The sequence below is a fragment of the Manihot esculenta genome, chromosome 13, assembly GCF_001659605.2.
Source record: "Manihot esculenta cultivar AM560-2 chromosome 13, M.esculenta_v8, whole genome shotgun sequence".
Lineage (NCBI taxonomy): Eukaryota > Viridiplantae > Streptophyta > Magnoliopsida > Malpighiales > Euphorbiaceae > Manihot > Manihot esculenta.
The window spans coordinates 1,747,881-1,767,502 of record NC_035173.2 but is presented as its reverse complement, the minus strand read 5'-3'; the positions used below and the strand labels follow the sequence as shown (position 1 = coordinate 1,767,502).

The window sequence follows — 19,622 nt, the reverse complement described above, 5'->3', positions numbered from 1 at the left end:
TAAAGAAAGAATTATTTTCTGGACTGGAGTTCTGGGTTTCTTTGATTTATTTTCTTCCTCAATATTTCATGTTTCTGGATCATCATTAAGAGCATCTTGCAGCCCCATGATCTCGAGACTTATCTCAATCTTTTCTTTTCAAAGAATCTCCTCTCCATCAAACTTCTCAACATCAAGTTTTTGCATCGCTGACGCCATTCTTTTCTCAGCCAGACTTCAAGAAAATTGACTGGTGACAAATCTTTTCGCTCACAAACCTTGCTTTAATATCACTTGTTATTACTGGAGGCTTAAATTTCGATTTCTAGTGAGCAACATAACAGAAAACAAGAAAATAGAAATAAAAAAAAAAAGAAAGAAAAACAGAGAAGAAAAAACACAGAGAGTTTTATGAGTTTGAATCGATCTTTGAGGATTGTTCTATGTTTCAAAGAGGGAATCTTTTATTCATGATGAGTTATAGAGAGAGAACAGCCACACACGAATGCAAGCTCGATTACAAATCAACAATGGCAGAGAAAAATAATCTTGGCACTCTTTACACTTTGCATACTTTTGCACACCCAAAAACAGAGGAATATTTGCTCCTTAAATAGCAAACTCAACGACCTTGACCCCATAAAAAGACTTAAAAACCCCTCAGATCTTTTAAATGAAGGCGAGAAAATAAAAAACCGTTGTTCCTTTTAATCCTCTCAGACGCTCTAGCCACTTTAAAGAATCTGTGCATTCTAAGCTTCCAGGCATTCTCATCCTGCACAAGTCTTCAAGCTTCTAGGCTACTCTCGCCCTCCAGCCTCCGGACTTCCGAGGCCTCAAGCCTCAAGGAGTCTTCGAACCTCCAGACTTTCCTTCATGCCTTACATGTTTCCGAGTATCCAAGCTTTCCTGGACAATTGGCCTGCCTTGACGAGAATCTAATTCCACCAACCCTGCGAGTATCCTAGACACTTCAGTCCTTTTTTCGCTGGTTGGCCCTTCAACAAATTAATCACCTCGTCAACAGGTCATCACATCTCGTTACAGATTTGATCATATGTCAGACCATCTATAAGTCATATAATCTCTCTCTTATTTTTTTATCCAAAAATTTTGAGTTATTTTGAAGAATTCAAATATCAATCCCACAATAATTTTACATAAATCACTATTAAAAGTATAAAAAAACCATATATATTACTAGCATACCTATAATTTGATATGAAGGTTTATTTTATTTAAAATTAGAGAATATATTCTAACTCAAGCTATAAAATGATAATTATTGTAAGATTTGATGAGATAAAATATTTAGTAATTAATTATTAGAAATGCAAATATTATGAAATATATTTCCTTAAAAGAACTTATATATGTATTTTTAAAAAATAAATTTAAATTTTACAAGATAATATTCCATTAAAAATAAATATTCTATAAGGACTTTTATATTTTTTAAATTAAATTAAAAAAAATACATAGAGTTTTAAAGGGTAATTTTTACATATTTTTGAATATATATATTTTTATTGATTTTAGAAATAATTTTTTATGTGTATTAAATAAATAGAGACAAGACTTCAAGAGGTGAGATAAATGGCAAGAGTTTTCCTTGAATATTATTAAAAAAAAATTTTTTTAAAGCATATAAAAAAACTTATTAATCTATTTATTTTAAAAAAATATATTAATATTTCTAATATTTTCAAAAGTCTATGATCTTTCAATTAATTTTAATTATTAAGTATTATAAAAAAAATTAAAATAAAATCAGTAAATTTTTTTATAAATTTAAAAATTAACTAATGAATTTTTATAAAATATAGAAATTAAATAGAAAAATAGAGATTAATTAATAAATTTTTTTAAATATTAAAAATATTTTAATATATTTTTAAAATTTTAAAAAGTGAGAATGAATTTTTTCCTTATTTAAAAAAGAGAAAAGAGTCCAGATGGTGAGTAATTTGTTCGGTAACATTTGGAAGCTTTTGTTGTCTTTCTTTAATAGAATACCTTAAAAATATATGACAGCAAAAAAAACCCCTGTGGGCCTTTCAATAAAAGCCATCCCATCCACATCCTTAGAATTTAAGGATAAGCTAAACAATGGACGATTAATCGTATGGAGCAACGATGAGCAGTTTCATCCATGGCCAAAAGAGTTTCATTTTCCGCTGGTGGTTCCGGTGGTTGCAGCGACAGACCCTTAATCAAACTATGCAGAAAAGACTCTTCTTTTCTTGAACCATTGATTATTGGCCTTGTTTCTTCGGAGCATGATATGGGAGATGTATTTTTTGGGTCCGACGATGCCAGAGATATGAAAGAAGTACAGAATAAAGAAGATGTACTCGAGAGTTACAGAAGGAAAAAAGAAATCAAGGATTTAAAGAGGAAAGAGAAGGGTCGTTCTCTCATCAGAAAATTTATTGATCTTTTGAAGGTTATTTTCTGTTTTAAATTATAGTTTTGTAAATTGAATTTTCTTTTCTTTTTGCTTTACTAACAATGACCGAGTTACTGAGTCATGATCATTGCTTCACTCTGGTGTACTTCTATTTGGGTTCCAGTAATTCTTGCACATCTGGCTTTACAAGCTTTCTGGGAGTTTAGAAAATAAGCATATTAACTTTAAAACTAGAAGCATTGTGTGTTTGTGATTTTGGTACCCAGTTGCTTCAGCTGCTTGATACACAGTATTGAGCCGACTGATTAAAGCACCGTTCTCAGGACTTGTGCTGTTCAATTTTGAAGGCAGTGATTGATTTTCTGTATCCCAAGTGGCCAGGGATCTTCTAGCTGCTCTGCAAAAGCAACCATAGCATTTTCAATTGCTTGCCTGTAAGCGATTATTGGTGATAAGTAACATTCTAGGTTCCTGCAACATTGGAAACTCTTGTTTTGTACGAGGAACATGTCGCATAAGCCAAGGAATTGTGAATGGTGATTTCTTTGCAGCCCACAGTATCTTAGCAGTATTGCTCAATCTTAGATTTCAAACTTGACCTCACAATGCGAAAGGAGTAAATCTCAATTCAGGAATTTGATGAGAATTGACGACTACAATGCTTTGCAGTCCCCAAAGGACGCTAGAAGACCGTAAGCAAAACACATTAGCTTTTAGAAAATTGCCACTCCCAAATGTAAAGTTTCGATGTTGATCATCTTAGCTTTTTCCTTGAATTGGTGCATGCCATGCTTCATTACACAAGTCCCTGACGCAATATAAACTTTTTAAGACCAGGGACACCATGAAAAGATCATTATTACTTTCAGGAATGCCAGATAATGACCCAACTCACATTAAACAAGTGCTGATTTGCTGATGATTTTAATCAAACAGGTTAAGATCCTAAAGGGATTGCTATTTTCATCAGAATTTCTACCATTGCAACAACACACACAGAGCACATTGAGACACAAGAAACAATGATGACATTCAGCATACAAAGAAAATTACTAACAATCAAAATAACTGGGCTCTGTTACAATCAATACATTTTTGGACATTACTGCTGGGACTATTTGGATTTGGAAAAAAATTGAACAAGAATAAATCAATAGATTGTCATAATCCACCTGACCTGTTTGACTTTATCTAATAAATCTAAAATTCTGTAGAAGAGGATATATATAAGGAAAAGAATAATTACCACTTAGGCACCTAAATTTGCAATAGCAAAAATTCTGTTCAAGCACAGGCTATCCATAAGGTATCATAATTTTCTATTCCAACATCTTACCAACTAGAAAACCTCAAATCCTCACGCTGATCTTTTAACATGGAACTATCCAATTGTCTTTTGAACAGTCTCATTTCCCTGTTGAGATTCAGTAACTTCTGTCTCACTGTTGTTGCTTTCTAGTTTGCTTTGCATTTCTAGCAGCTTCTGCTGTTCTTCCTCGGTTTCTTCTGATTTTACTTCAGGAACAGACTTGGGCTTACTTGTGGATTGCTGATACATAATTCCACCTAGCATACAAATGAGAAGCCCTACTGTCCCAATTAATGAGGAATGCTTATCCCAAATAACCAGATTGATTACCACTGTCAACAGCTTGTTCACCACTCCAAGAACAGTATATCCTGTCGCGGAAATTGCCTTCCGGCAAGAAAACCCAAAGAACGAGATGGATAAACCAAACAAGCAAGACAGCCCAACAGGCAGAACCACCTCAAAAGAGTACCAATCTGACCCATCAGAAATTTCATGCTTTATCTTCTTCAGTTCACCCATTATAAGCAATTCCAGAGGAAAGAGTAGGAGGGCCTCAAGATTGTTATACAACACAAGACCCCATGTATTTAAACCTATAGTCATCACAACATGCTTTATGTACACGAAATCTACTGTCATGCTCACCAAATAAGCTAGAGCCCAACTATATGCTGTGACTGTGAATTGGTAATCTGTTATAACATAAAGCACACTTCCTCCAAAGATGGTTGCCAGCGAGAGCCATGTCTTCAATGCTGGCCATGGCTGGTGCAGAAACAGAGTTTCTCCTATTGCAACAAATATAGGGACTACAGAACGAAAGACAATAAAGGTATCAACATTGGCATGAAGTAAGAGCTCACTGTTGGTAAAGAGTGAAAGGTAGAACATAATGGCTGCTGGCAAGAAACGCCACATAGTCAGAAGGTCAAGTGGGTCATGCTCCACGAGTTTAAACCATCCACAGACAAGAACACCAGCAGCACTAGTGAAATACTGTAGAGCAGTTAGAGCTCCAGGATAAGGGAATCTCATGACAGCCCACTTGTTGATGATGGAGAGCAGAGATGCTGAAATGCAATATCCTGCAGCTACACCATAGATAGAGGTTTGATGAAGTAAGCTGCTATACCAGGTTGGCTGAATTTCATAGGCAGGAGGTGAGGCTCCTGGTCCTTTTTGGTCAATCTTAACTTTAGGATTTTCCACATCATCAGACATCTGAAGAGGAATTTCTAGCAGGATGAAAAATCATGTAATTAGGATAAAGAGATAATTCATTCACAGGTAGCCAGTAAAAAAGATGTCATGAAGTGAGTTTATAAAAGCATTCTAAACCACATATGCACATATATAAATTTTTTTAAATAGTAAGCAAGTCTAAATTTTATACTAAAACATATTTAAATTCTGCAACAAGATCTGGAAGTTAAACCTTCCTTCACAGCCCATAGCATACTCTTCAAAATGTTAAGCAACTTAGTAGTGAAATTCAAGCCTTCTGGAATGTGAGTCATCATTAGTGTGCAGTCTCTCAATTATGGCATTGATGAAATAAATATCATCTTAGCAAGAAAGTATGAAAGGATACCAAAAAGAGTCCCCTGTATCAACACACATTATAGTTTATTATTAATTCCAAACCCGGACTATTGAATATCTTCAAACACATTAGCTAACTACATTGAGTCAAGACAACTGGTTAACTACAACATAGCATAGCTGATACAACTTTCACCATAGTCCAATTTTCCACATCAAAAAACAAATACCAACTCCCCTCTAACTTTCAACTTCCCAGACAACTCAATTTCACCTTAGTTTGATTTACATTTGCCAATCTTGAACCACACGAACTATACATATTACTATGTTACACCTAGCAATATTTTACCACCTGCCTTGTCCAACTATATTAGTGTTGACCAAATCACTATCACTAGCATAAACCACTCTAACCACAATTTATTCTATCCATTTGCTCATCAAAATTTCCTCATTCCTCCACCATCTCCCCCCACCTTTCCAAGTTATGCCAAAGTTTCACCTAACTCAGACTCTCGCAACAAATATCCACTCATGGCACTGAATATCGCCAACAAATAAGCTGAGCAATGATTAATGGAGGTCTTCAACAACTATATTGAAAAACAAAAGAAATTTACAACTGCAGTTTCTCCTCTAATTCCATTTTCGCAGCATGCCCAAATCAAAGAACCCAAAAGGGTACACATTGTTTAAATCAAAGAACTCAAAAGCATACCAGTTGTTGAATAAAAACCGAAAGGAACAAAGAAGAAAGGAGATAATAGAAAACTGACAGTGGATCTCGCAGTTCCTCGCCGAGTGTGCTTCTCCTGGACTGCTGTGAGAAATTGGAAGTGAAGGGTCGTTTACATAGAGATGGGTCTAAGAATTGCGAATTAAAAACGAGGGGCTTCGAAATCAGGGAAGGCTGTACTGGCAAGGGAACCTGAATCAGCAAGTCGCCTGTAAGGCTGTAAGCCACTGCCTCGTAAATGCCAAAAATGTAAGTAGTAAATACATTGTGCTCGTAGCCATTTTCGGTGTGGCAATAGCTTTTATTTATTAACCAATTTCTCACTTTATTTATCAAAATCATAATTTTTTTATTCTTTAAGATTTTGTTTGAAATCCTTTATTTCTTAAAAAAATAATTCAAATATTTTTTATAAAATTATAAATAAAAAAATTAATATAAAATAAAAAAAAATTTTAAAAAAATTTTGAACTTGCTATTTTCGCCTATTTCTATAATATTTTTTTTATATATATGTATATATAAAAGAGGGTAAAGTTTTAAATCTGAGCCTTTTATTTAGTATTATATATTTTTTAAGAATTTATTATTTTGTATATTTTAATTGCACCAATTAATATTATTTTAAATTAAAAATTAGTATGATGTATAATTGTTAAGACTTTGAAATTTTATTTATATTAATTGTATTACTAATTATTCAATATTTATTTCTATTTGAGGTTTTGATCTTAAAAATTTATAGAAAAATTATTTTGTCAAGAGAAATTTATAGAAAATTTTAGATGTAATGGGTGAATAATATCACATAATTTCTATTGCTTATTATCAACTACGGGGATAATAATATATATATATATATATTATTTTTTTAATCCAATGTCTTAATTATAATTATAATTTATTTGACTTTCTACTATTATTAAATTTATTTTTATTTCAAAAAATTTCTTAAATTAATTGAATTTCAATAAATTTTCTCTTGTTTACTTGTAGTTTTTCTAATTAATTTTTGACATAGTTAATTGAAACTACTTTTTAATTTTATAAATAAATTAGCTAATTTTATTTATTAAAATAAACTTTATGAATTCAATTAACCTATAAATTTTATTTATAGTAGCAAATGTTATACTTCTTTACAATTGAGTTTAGCAATTTTTTTGTAGCGATCAAAGAAATATTGGCAGGAAGATTTTTAAATTTTATATTATATTATTGTGAATTATAGTTATTTTATTAATATTTTAAAAATATTTAATTAATTCATGTTTTCTAATTTTTTTTATTAAACTAAATATTTAAAAATTACCCAAAAATCTGGTCTTGTATAAATATTAATGAGAAATCATCTTTAAATTAAATCAGTTATTTATTTTATTTAACTTCAAGATTATATTGAATTTACCCAATAAAAATTGTTATATTTACATGTATAATTATGTGAAAATTAAATAGATATATTAAAGAAAATAAAAATAAAAATTATTTTTTTAGTAAGACTTTGTGTCCTATTAAGGATTTGTTTGGGAAGAGTTTTTTTTAAAGAAAATGGAGATTTTTCAAGATTTAAAAATTATAAATTTATTTTTAGAAGGTATTACAGTTTTTTAAAATAATTTTTTTGGGATTTTTGAGAATTTAAAAAAAACTATATCTTTCATCCGTTAAATTAATGGGTTAAAAATGTTTTATTTTTAATATCTCTATGAAAAATTTATCCCCTTAAACCAATAAAAATTTATAAAATTTAAAAATATGAAAAATCTTACTTATTTTACCTTTTATTAAACAAAATGTAGGTTAATTCGTATTTAATTTATTTAAAATGAATATAATTACAAAATTAATAAAAAATAATATTTTTTAATATATATAAAATAATAATAATAAAAATTATGAAACATGGAAAGTAGTTAACAATGGAATGGATTGGTGGGCCCAAACTAAGTCTACACACGTCGAAATTCAAGCTTAAAATGCAACAAGCCCAACAAGTTTTTTTTTTTTCTTTCATTTTTTCATTTTTCTTTTTATAAAAAACAATAAAAATAAGGGAAAAAGAAAAAAAAAGACAAGCTTGAAATGATAATGGAACTCGACTTAAAAAAGAGGGATTTTGGGAGTTTGGTTGGGTATGATTCCTTTCCCTCCTCTTTGTGTTGTAATCCATTTTATATTTTCTTGCATTTTCCGTTTCAAGAATTTTTATTTTTTCATTCGCAGCTTTCCCACTTGAGTTGGTAGCTAATTAACCAAAACATAATGAAAACGAAACCTCAACTCAGTCTCTGCTACAGCTCCTACGTATTCTCTCACAAACACTGCACAAATAACTAAAAGTACATTTTTTTTGTTCTATTATTCTCAGCTTTAGCTTCTCATTCTCTCCTCCACTGACATTTTTCTCCTGTTATTGATTCCTTTCCTGCACTTTCCTGTCTTTCTTCAGGTAACTCAATTACCCTCTTGAGTAATTCTGTATTTGATCGGATAAAGTGCAGTTCTTTAGCTTTTTTTGCTTCATTGGATGAGGATTTTGCTTAGCGATTGTGGACATTTCTCATCTTGGATCTTCTTTTCTTGGTTTACTTAACTTGTTTTGTTTTTGGGTGTTGATCTTAGCTGGATCTAATATCTTTTAGAATATGATTATTAGTTTGCTGCTTTGTTGACTTGTGTGGTTTGTCTCCTTCTGCACTTTTCTTGGATTCTCTGCTTGCCTATTGTTCAGCATGGTATTTATTCCTGCTTTAATTATGATTTGTTTTTTATTTTTTCCCTCCTTGAATTGATTGTATGTTTTCTTATAGAAACTCTGATAAACTCGGTTCAAGAAGCCTCCCTTTCTTTACATTTTGACCTCTCTCTCCCTCTCTCAACAGTCGCAAAATAGTTATGGTTGTTCATTGTTTTAAATTGTGGAAGTTCTCTTCAAGGATATAAAATTATTAAGGGCTAAGGTTTGGCTTACTTAATCTCTTTTATTTAAAGCTAATGCATAGCATGAATGGACTAAGTCATACTCAGAAATATTGCTATTTTATTTGTATTTGGGGGCCTACCCACGTTCTCTCTCCCAACTCCGTGTTCTGCATCACGATTATGCATATTTTAATGTTGTCATTTACTGATGTTTTGTATTGACTTCAAGTTTTTTAACTTTCAATCACAATTCTAGATGCATTCTAATTGACTGATCAGACCCAAGAAGAGCAAAGCCAGGATCCTCACAAGATGGTTCTTGGTCTAAGATCAAAGAACCGAAAAGGCACTTCAGTGCTGGTTGATTACCTCATTTACATACAAGAAATTAAGCCTTGGCCTTCATTTCAGTCCCTGAAATCTGTAGAATCTGTATTGCTTCATTGGGATAATGGTGATCAGTGTTCTGGTTCTTTCACTTCCAATATTGGAGATGGGAAAGTTGAATTTAGTGAGACTTTCAGACTTTCAGTCACATTATTCAGGGAAACATCCAGAAAAGGCACTGCTCGTGACAGTTTCCAGAAGAACTACTTAGAGTTGAGCTTGTATGAAGTTAGAAAAGACAGGGCAATGAAAGGTCAACTATTGGGATCAGCAGTCATAAACCTTGCAGATTATGGAATCATCAAAGATACCATAACCATAAGCACTCCTGTCAACTTCAAGAAGAGTTCTAGGAGTACAGCGCAGCCAGTTCTTTATGTTAGTATCCAACCATTTGATAGAGATAATTCTATCTTGTCTAAAGAAGTGTCACTTGACAAGGATGGAAGTGAATCTGTTTCAGAGGTGACAAATGAAGGGAATGATGAGGAAAGTGAATTTGCCTCATTCACCGATGATGATGTTGATGATAATGTTTCCTCACATTCATCAAGGACTATTTCATCTTTTGCTTTTGAGTCTAATAAGGGTTCACCAGCTCAGGATGAAAAGGTACAATTTCAATTATAGTTATTCCTTAATTTGATGCATTCTTCAACAAATTTTTTTTAACGTTGAGCATTCTGCAGACGTGATAAAAAAAAAATTAAGATCTTGCCTTCTATAATGAAATTGGATTGGATTAGAACTCCAGTTTATGGAATTGAACTTTATGACATCAATTCAGCTTGAAGTATGTAAAAAGAGAGGAAATCCAATAGAAGTATCTATGCCTATGAACAAATTCCATTGCTTGAGCTCCTTGACATCAAAGCTTTGATGTTTTTCAGATTCATTCTTGCAGCTCTTGGGGTTACAGATTGACAAGACATTGATCCTGTGCGAATATTTATTTTTTAATTTTTGCCATACTTGTGAAGTTCGTTTCTTTCTGTAGAGGTTGTCTCTGTCAGCATGAAGTCTAGGTATTTCTTTGTAGACTGTAATGATGGGTTGCCTTTGAACTGCAGAATTTGACAGGATCAGCAACCAATGACAGTAGGAGGGTTAATGGGGAGGCTAATTTTCCTTCCGGAGTTGCACATTCAAACTCAGAGTTGAATACCATAGGCGAAGCATCCAAACATTTGAATGGAGCTTCATCCACTTCATCATCAACGGGCTTATCATCTAATATGCAGAATTACATAAATGATCTTGGGCCCAAAACTGTGTTGTCTGACAATTATATTCAGGCGGGTAAGAACTCAGTCCATGTAGACCTTCAAGTGTCTCAAACCAATCAAGAGGCTGATGGAAAAGCTTGGAATGGTGAACAAATTGGACAAGTGATTGCTAAAACTAGTAATTTACAAGTTGGTCTTATGGAAGATAAACTGAAAAAGGAGGTGGAAGATAATGGGCAGGAAGAGGAGTTGATGTTGTTGAAGAATCATAGTTTAGAGGAGGAAAAATTTGCGGGCAAGTTGCCTCAAGAACCTATGAAGAGACAAGTCAATTTAAGGAGTAGTACCCTTGCATCCAACAGGATGTCAAATGCAGTGCAGGGCAATACACGCAAAGATAAATTAAAGCATCTAAAGTCTGTTCAACTACAGTTTAATGTAGCTGAAAGTGATGAATCCTTCCACAATTTAGAGTTTGTGGAGAAAGCAAACAAAATTGATGTTCCTGAAATTTTTCACAAAAGTGGTTTATATCACATGTCAAGTGAAAAACAGAAGCAAACGAACCTCCACTCTGACTACAAAACCCAATTGAAATCTGAAGTTCAAATACTTGAGAAAGAGTTAAATGGAACTGCTGCTGAAGAGGTTGGCCTTTACCCAGCTGCTGTCAGGCATGGAAACTCTACAAACAAGGTTCAGCTCATTGAAAGGCCAAAGGAAATTGATGCCTCGGGGGACATTCACGAAGTTGATGAGAATTTTCCACCAAGTGAAAAAGAACAAGTAGAAAACAGCTTTTCCGGATACAAAGTTGAAATGGAATCCAAAGTTGAAATGCTCAAGGAAGAGCTGATGGAAGCTGCAGTTCTTGAGGTTGGTCTTTATTCAGTTGTTGCTGAGCATGGCAGTTCTGCAAACAAAGTTCATGCTCCAGCCAGGCGTCTTTCAAGGTTCTATCTTCATGCTTGCAAGGCAAGTTCACAGGCTAAGAGGGCGAGTGCAGCTAGAGCTATCATCTCAGGTTTAGTTTTGGCTTCCAAAGCTTGTGGAAATGATGTTCCAAGGTATGTAAGATACCAGTTTTCTAACCAAGCCTGTTAATTTTAGTAGCCATTAATTAATTATCATGATTTGTGAATAATAAATAAAGATCCCAGTTTACAAAACTAAAACCAGGTTTTCCAGTGAATAAGACACCGGAAATTATTTTTCTCTGGCAATAAAACTTGCTCATGAAAGGGTACCTTGTGGAATAACTTACTGAAAATTCTAGCCCCCCTTTTTAACCAGGTTAACTTTCTGGTTGTCAAATTCAATTGTGCTGAGAGCAATAGTAAGTCAGGTTGTTGAGAAATTGCAACTTGCATCAGCACCGTCTATTATTCCAAATGTTGGTCAAAAGGGTAGGCTTGAGGCCTCTCCTTGTGAAGATGAGAAAAATGATAAATCAAAAGGTTCTGATGAGTGGGAAGAACCTCACACATTTATAGTAGCACTGGAAAAAGTTGAAGCTTGGATCTTCTCACGAATTGTTGAGTCAGTTTGGTGGCAGGTCAGATCATATTTTGTTATGGCTTATGCAGCTCAATTCTGAAATTTGAGCATAAAAATTGAAGTGTGCTTATATTGTTTTCTGTTGCCTGCGCCCCAGACTCTGACTCCTCACATGCAGCCCACAGCAGTGAAGGGCTCAAATTCAAAGAAGACCCATGCCAGAAGGTATGGACTGGGTGATCAAGAACAGGGGAATTTTGCTATTGATTTATGGAAGAAGGCCTTTAAGGATGCATGTGAAAGGCTGTGCCCAATTCGATCTGGGGGACATGAATGTGGTTGCTTGCCTGTGCTTGCTAGATTGGTATGTTTTATATATTGCAATTAAGTATTTTCTCCTGTGGATTAGTTGATTTTTCCCTTCAGGTGAGAATATGTCCATCTTGCCATTTGCACTTTTTGCTTGTTCCGATTCTCTCTACAAGGTGTTCACTCGAATGGTTTAAAGAGTCCTGTAAGGTGAATTTGAGAAAATGTAGTCTATTGAACTCTTGATTTGTACAAATTTTTTCCATGCCTGGACCTTGACCATCAAGTTTCCATCTTTGGGCCAATTTTCACATGCTCCCCGCATAGTAGCTCTTTCATAATATGCTTACAAATTCTGATAGATGTATGACACTTTCCTGTTCTGTTTGTAGATAATGGAGCAGCTGGTACAAAGACTAGATGTAGCCATGTTCAATGCCATACTTCGTGAATCAGCAGATGAGATGCCAACAGATCCTGTTTCTGACCCCATTAGTGATCCAAAGGTCCTCCCAATTCCAGCTGGAAAATCAAGCTTTGGAGCTGGTGCACAACTGAAAAATGCTGTGAGTAATAGACATTCAGAAAACATTTTCAATGAAATTGCTGCCGAGAAATTTGTCAAATGAGCTAATTCTGCGTATTGAATTTTTCTTAGATAGCAGGGGAGATTCCTTTTAAATAAACATTTACTTTTTGTTATAATAGCAAGGAAGGTTCCTTTTGAATAAACGTTGTGTTCTTGCATGCTTCTTCAAGGAGGAACGACCAAATGATTAGTGCTAGGGAAGGGCATGGGGACGTTGGATATATCCGTATTTTAATTTTAATTTTTGTACTCTCCTATTTTTAAATGATTTAATAATTTTCTATTTTAAATTAAAAAAAAAACTATTAAAAATGTGATGGAATTGGAAAATGGTAATGTTCTTGAACCGCCTGCTGAATTCTCTGTAAATGATTACGATGATAAGAACATTTTAGTTGTGAGCAATGGGCTCTCTTGGTTTCTTTTGATCTAAGGATTTTGCTTATTTTCATGCTAAACAGGTAGGAAACTGGTCCAGATGGCTCACAGATATATTTGGAATTGATGATAATGACTCTCTGGAGAATGTGAATGAACTTGACAGCAACAAGACAGAATGTGAGACTTCATTCAAGGCTTTCCAACTCCTCAATGCATTGAGTGATCTCATGATGCTTCCATTTGAAATGCTTGCAGATGGATCAACTCGAAAAGAAGTAAGTTGCTGAACTGAACCCTACTCGGATACATGCCTGCGGATTTATTATGGATTTATTACTGATGACATTCCTGCGGATTTACTGATGATATTTCTGTTGTTTTGTTTAAATATGATCATCTGAAGGTATGTCCTACATTTGGTGCGGGGATCATTGAGAGAGTGCTTAACAATTTTGTCCCCGATGAATTCAACCCGGACCCTATCCCCGAGGCTATTTTCGAGTCCCTGGATTCTGAGGTTAGTCCTTTCCTTAGACAACCACTTTGTTTCTGATCAGTCATTTCGATGACTGGCGAGTACGACTAACTTTGCTGAGAATGGACATGAATCAAAATCTTGATTCAGGACCTTGCTGAGAATGAGAATGAATACATCACAAGCTTTCCATGCATGGCTACTCCTACAATCTATTCGCCACCTCCTGCGGCTTCACTAACAAACATTATAGGAGAGGTGGAAAATCAAACGCTGCAGAGGAGTGGATCAGCTGTGCTCAGAAAAGCTTACACTAGTGATGATGAACTTGATGAGTTGGATTCACCTATGACTTCAATCATTATTGACAATCCCAGGAGTTCTGTTCCGACAGCATCAAATTGGATGCCGAAAAGCAATGGAGGCCGGAAAGTTGTCAGGTATCAACTCCTCCGGCAAGTATGGAAGGATGGTGAATAGCTTTGTTCATTAGCTTCACCTTCCTCCTCTCCATGCTCCTCTTTCTCCATCTTTTTGTAATATATGTATATAGAAACGTGTACTTTTTGTAGGCTGGTTGATTTATAATCTCTTGAGCTGTAAATTTTTTTTCATTAGAACAGAAATGGAATACTTATTGAGTTTTATGCGACATAGATTTTCATGCTTGTGTTGCAGATTTTTAAATTTGAATAAAAAATTTAAAACCAAAACAAATTAAAGAATCTACGATGTTATAGATCTTACACATACATGAGAACATAATGCTGCTTTAGATAAGAACATGATGCCGGTGTGCAATGCAGGTTACTAAGTTTAGTATTTGTCAGTTCAAGAATCTACATGTTCATCACCAATCAACTTGGGCTATGATCATGACACAAGCTCAAGTGGGCAAATTACCTATTTAGTTCAAATTTTCAGAGCTATTTGTTTGTTGACATCCATCTAATACATTTTTGTATAGAATCGAATCATTCAAATCCATGAAGGAATAAGTCAGTATCTTCAGATACAAATCCAGGAATCTTATTACACAAAGGATTACATTTCAGCAATGTTAACAAGGAAACAATTTGGTTCATCTTTTCTTGCACCTGCCAAGAAACCAAAGAAATAGTTCCATTAACCAAGAGTAGAATAATCTGCACACAACCAGAGTAACTTATTTCCAGCAATTAGCTAGCAATGCAGAACATCTGTCAAATATACGTCCATTTTACTGACATCTACGTATTGGATCACAACTCACGAGAGGGCGAAAGATCAGCTATCAAATTAGTTAATGGGACCCTGGAACTGCATATCATCTAGGTTTCACAGGAACTTTGTCTGACTTTCACTAAGCATTGTATGTCACGTTGATACTAAGCCACTAATCAGCAAAGGTCTCAGCCCAGCCAAACTCCACGAGTCCGTCTTCTAATTTAGATTATTAATGCACTCAAACAATCAACATCTTTTCCCCCTCAGCTTTGTAGCCTTGGTGTATGAGACCTCCAGATATCCACCTCAGAAACCTATGCACGACGAATTTTAAGTGCAAAGACGTAATGATAAAACAACAAAATTGCGACACGAAAAGTGAGATGACTAGGCAATGTAATAGGAAGTAAGCATTACACAAAATAGAGCAAGCCAGGGATCTTACTGCTTGGATTGTGAACCAGCAATCTTCCTCCGCAATGCATCGTAGTGTCCATACCCATGGTACAATACGCAGATGGGATTTTCCCTGCCATACTCTTGACCATATTCAGCTATAATTTTGAGGCCACCAGAATTTCTGTCCCGCATATATACTGTGATTGGCACCCTAGGAATGGAAAATTGTGTGAACATATAAAAACGAGCATCTTTTGTTGGATTTATAAATAAAAAGGGCCCTATCAAAATATTAACAATCAGGTAAACATAGGCTAACAGTAGATAATTACTGGTACAGATTTCACAGAAATATCAAACAAAGAAACCACTCGAAGCAAATTGATCTGCAAAAATATGCTTAGGAAGCAGAGCAACTGAGACTTTCTAGTCTTTCTAATGTTTGAAAGAGTAGAGAAGGAGCAGATTACTTTAAGACATGTGAGGCCATAAGCAGCTCAGGCTCCCCTCCCCAGACATGAGGTTGTCTCATCTGTCTGACATAGGTGTCGAAATCATCTTCAAGAAACCTGCCAAATGCACAACATTTTAATGACTTAATGAAGAATGCTTTACTAGATAGTCATTGAAATCCATAAACTGACAAATATACCAAAATTAAATTGCCAAAATCCTCAAGTATTGTTTGTGCATAAAGGCTATGCCTGAACATATTAGTTGATGTTTCTACATCCCATCAACTAAAAGCATACAAGATTAAAATGAAAACCAAGGATCCTTGATCAAACTTACCATTCAGTGTCCCCGCGCCTCTTAATAAATTCATCTGCTACCTGTGCAAACCATTAGACTTTTTAGTAGAAATAGAAAAAACTCATACGATATGCAACATTAAAAGAACACAATGTACATGCACAAGTGTAGTTTTGATCCAATTTGAGACAACAAGGAATAGTCCTCTCCTCCCCCTAATGAATTCCCAGCCATAAAATGAATAACCCTCTTCATCAAAGTTGTAAAGGTGTCATTGGCATGTGGATATGAATCCAGGACTTCATGAATCCCAAGTACTTAGGCATGATGCAGTGCAATGCTAAGCCTATGGTGGGTTCAAAAAAGAAAACATAAATCTTTAGCATACAAATTCAGTTTACACAGCGTGCACAATTTCCATGATAATTGGGCATAAATCACATTTTGAGTATCTATTTGATGCAAATATTTAGGCTGAAATCCATTTTAAACTGTTCAAACAATCAAGAGAATAAAGCTAAATAGAATTGAAAGATGCCAAAATAAAATAGCCATATTTAACTTTTATAACAATAAAAATTCAGTCTATTTCGTACTTTGGATCGTAGCTCATCTGCAAGTTCTTTTTCAAGGCTCTCAGTTGGAGATGGTTTCCCTGACCTGAGACAAGCTCCGTGAACCACAGACCGAAACAAACACCTCCCATCTCCAGGTATCCCTGCGCCATCCGAATTTGAAAATTTGCCAAGCCGTTCATTAAACCAAAAAAACTTCAAAAATATAAAAATAGAAACAAAGATAAAAAGAAAGGTAAAGATAAAAATTCCATTTAGCATCTTCAAAAGGGTATTTCTTGATTTCTAATAAAAAAATTCTACAAAACCCAAGAAAAAACAAGTAAAACTAAAGCTGAAACGAACCCAAGCCATAATCCATATCAATTACCAAACTTTATCTTCAAGTAAACATAAAATAATGAAACTAACAAACCTCATAACAATAGAGAAAGCTGCGGCACTAAGCTATGCCATAAGGGAAGCATAAGCGGTACGTAAAGAAAGGAACTCAAAACTAAATTGAATAATCAAGGTATCGATTTGGGTACCCAGAAATCCGTTTTGTTTTCTTTTGAGAAAATCCGATCATTAGAACAAAAATAACCAAGAAAGACGTGCAGCTTTTTGGAAATGGAACCGAGTCGTTACCAAGAGCAGTTGAATCCGATTTTGAAATTCCCATTAGAATCGAGAAATGCAAGAGAGGAGTTACCTGAAAATGGGATAGATTATGGGAGACAGGTAAGTAATAAGAGAAACCATACAAGGGAACCTTGTCCTTCGTTTTTTTAGCTGGTGGAGCGTGATAGAGAGAATCTGGGAATCGGAATGCGATGCCATTATGCCTTTTTTTGGAGTTCATTGTTGTTAGCTGATTGATGCAAGAGGCATAGAGCTGAGGTGAGACTGACAGTCCCGGCGCTGGTGCCAGTGCCATTCCTTGATCAGTCGATTCCTGTAGTTTGACCACTGGAAACGAAATTTATAATAAATATTTTATAGAATTTACTAAAATATTTAAATTGCATCTGATAAGTAACGGTTAACGGTTACAATTACAGAAGTCATTCACTGTTTATAATAACCACCAATTTTTGTAAATTTAAAAAGAGAGAGAGAGAGAGAGAGAGAGAGAGAGAGATAGCAATCACATGAAATTCTCTCCTCTCTACGTTCTCAAATTTTCTATAACCAGGGATTCTATTCATTCTACTTCTATAAAATCACTCATTTCCTTTACCTTCTATTTTATTTTTCATGGTTTAAGTTTTTTTGCTGGCAGGTCTTGTCAGGAGATTCTTGGTTCTTGGTAACGACAAATTCATGAAAATTTTCCTACCCAACAATCTCAAGTTTCTAATTTTAATTTCTGATTTAATTCTTTAACTAAACTTGCTTCTCATCATCAGGAATCAACAGCAGCTTCCAGGATGGGTTATAGACGACCTCCATTGCATACCTGTGGAGCTGCTTTCATGGAAATAGCTGACAAAGCCTACACAAATGCTCTACATCTCAATGGACCATTAGGTTCTGTGACAAAAAATCTTGCCAGGTTAGCTTCACCAGCCTGCCCACTTGTCTACGCCCTGGAATATCAGATATTGATAATGTTCTCCTTCTTCGATGATCGGATTTTTGCCCTGGAATCCCAAGTTGAGGCCATTTTTCCTCCATCAAGATATGCATTTGACAAGATTGATGAATTTGTCCGCGCAGCAGAAATCCTTCCAGGGAAGTTTGATGCAGCTGTAAATAATTTTCCCACAGTGATCCATCAAGTTTCATTTCTAGACTGGGCTTTGCTCCATGCCATATCCTGCCTTAACTTCTTCATCTCCAGATTAACAGAATGGGAAAACACCATTGAAAAGGAGATCATGATGGATATGAACAGTAGCGAGAGAAGCAATGAACCAGAAGTTCTTCAGGAATCTGCAAGTCAAAAAACAGAAACCCAAAACCTTGATCATGTCGAAACTAAGGAAGGTATGCGTCCGAAATCTGTACCAGCACACTACAACAGATATTGAATTTAGCAGCATTCACTGTTATATTTTAGGGATTATGCAACTGTATCTTAACAGCCCTTATATTCTGCAACAGAGGCTGATACAGCATATCTTAATGTTACAGTTAAAGTATAGGCAATAATTTATTGCTGCTGCATAGACCTATTTTTCTATTAATGATTAGAGACTCTCTTTTTTGCAGTGGCAGGAAGAAGAGAAGGATTCACATACAAAGATGCACTAGAGAAGGAAGTAAAAGTTACAAAAGCTACGTACAAGGATGCATTGGAGAAGGGAACTAAGAAAGAAGAAAATGGGGAAGGAAGAAGCAAGACGAGAGCAGAAAAGAATAGCAGCGAAGGAAGGACGATGACAAAGGAGAAGATAGAAAAGAAGAAGAAGGTAAGAACAGAGGAAGAGAGTGAAGATATGGAGGGTGATGAGATTTTAGAGACTGAATCATCTTGGCTAATGAAACTAGGAAGATATGGTAAACAAAGCTCTTTCTCATGTTCAGCTTCTTTTAAATGGTGAATTAGGAAGCAATTTTCTGTGGGAATCTGTGACAAGTTTTTAAAGAATTGATCTAATTAAGGATTAATCTTGTTGATATTTTTAGGGCAACTTTTCTATGTAAAAAACTGTTAAAGTAAAATGAGGAGGTTTCTCATAGATTTTAAATTTTAATAGTTTTTTATTGTTTAAATTTTTTAGAGGTCTTTAAAAGAAAGCTTTTCAATCCATCAATTAGTGGGTTAAAAAAATTATTAGAATTTTTAAAAATTTTATTTTAAACAATTTTACTGGAATAAAAATTTTAAAATCTTAAAAAATCTTTCACCTCCGTCCCTCGGGACCAATAAGGGTAGTTCAGAAATATTCACATGTGTATCGATTACGCCTTTCGGCCTGATCTTAGGCCCT

At 34.6% G+C, this 19,622-nt stretch overlaps 4 protein-coding genes across 9 annotated transcripts; 2 read left to right on the top strand and 2 right to left on the bottom strand.

Annotated features, from left to right (window-relative positions):
- Positions 1-3,395: 3,395 nt before the first annotated feature.
- Positions 3,396-6,162, bottom strand: LOC110629356 (GDP-mannose transporter GONST3). The gene is made up of 2 exons (XM_021776283.2): positions 6,023-6,162; positions 3,396-4,936 (listed from the first exon to the last, which is right to left on the bottom strand). The coding sequence occupies exon 2, from the start codon at positions 4,920-4,922 to the stop codon at positions 3,771-3,773; it is 1,152 nt and encodes a 383-aa protein (XP_021631975.1). The 5' UTR covers positions 4,923-4,936; positions 6,023-6,162; the 3' UTR covers positions 3,396-3,770.
- Positions 6,093-14,439, top strand: LOC110629355. Of its 4 annotated transcripts, none has more exons than XM_021776282.2 (9): positions 6,093-6,231; positions 9,164-9,906; positions 10,365-11,587; positions 11,814-12,075; positions 12,175-12,381; positions 12,719-12,892; positions 13,377-13,571; positions 13,700-13,813; positions 13,922-14,439. In XM_021776282.2, the coding sequence occupies exons 2-9, from the start codon at positions 9,220-9,222 to the stop codon at positions 14,249-14,251; spliced, it is 3,192 nt and encodes a 1,063-aa protein (XP_021631974.1). In that variant the 5' UTR covers positions 6,093-6,231; positions 9,164-9,219; the 3' UTR covers positions 14,252-14,439. The 4 variants fall into 4 exon arrangements, with proteins under 4 accessions (XP_021631974.1, XP_021631973.1, XP_021631970.1 ...); XM_021776281.2 differs by lacking the exon at positions 6,093-6,231 and adding an exon at positions 8,094-8,117; XM_021776278.2 differs by lacking the exon at positions 6,093-6,231 and adding an exon at positions 8,128-8,434.
- Positions 14,440-14,700: 261 nt separating this feature from the next.
- On the bottom strand, positions 14,701-18,259 carry LOC110629736 (OVARIAN TUMOR DOMAIN-containing deubiquitinating enzyme 4). Of its 3 annotated transcripts, none has more exons than XM_043949601.1 (7): positions 18,146-18,259; positions 17,335-17,655; positions 16,726-16,847; positions 16,169-16,209; positions 15,847-15,945; positions 15,423-15,587; positions 14,701-15,291 (listed from the first exon to the last, which is right to left on the bottom strand). In XM_043949601.1, the coding sequence occupies exons 2-7, from the start codon at positions 17,621-17,623 to the stop codon at positions 15,216-15,218; spliced, it is 792 nt and encodes a 263-aa protein (XP_043805536.1). In that variant the 5' UTR covers positions 17,624-17,655; positions 18,146-18,259; the 3' UTR covers positions 14,701-15,215. The 3 variants fall into 3 exon arrangements, with proteins under 3 accessions (XP_043805536.1, XP_043805535.1, XP_043805537.1); XM_043949600.1 differs by lacking the exon at positions 18,146-18,259 and adding an exon at positions 17,927-18,061; XM_043949602.1 differs by lacking the exon at positions 18,146-18,259 and having other exon boundaries at positions 17,451-17,673.
- LOC110629015 lies at positions 17,746-19,354 on the top strand. Its single transcript, XM_021775851.2, has 3 exons — positions 17,746-17,995; positions 18,096-18,675; positions 18,901-19,354. Exons 2-3 carry the CDS (start codon positions 18,117-18,119, stop codon positions 19,230-19,232), a joined length of 891 nt encoding a protein of 296 aa, XP_021631543.1. The 5' UTR covers positions 17,746-17,995; positions 18,096-18,116; the 3' UTR covers positions 19,233-19,354.
- Positions 19,355-19,622: the final 268 nt, after the last annotated feature.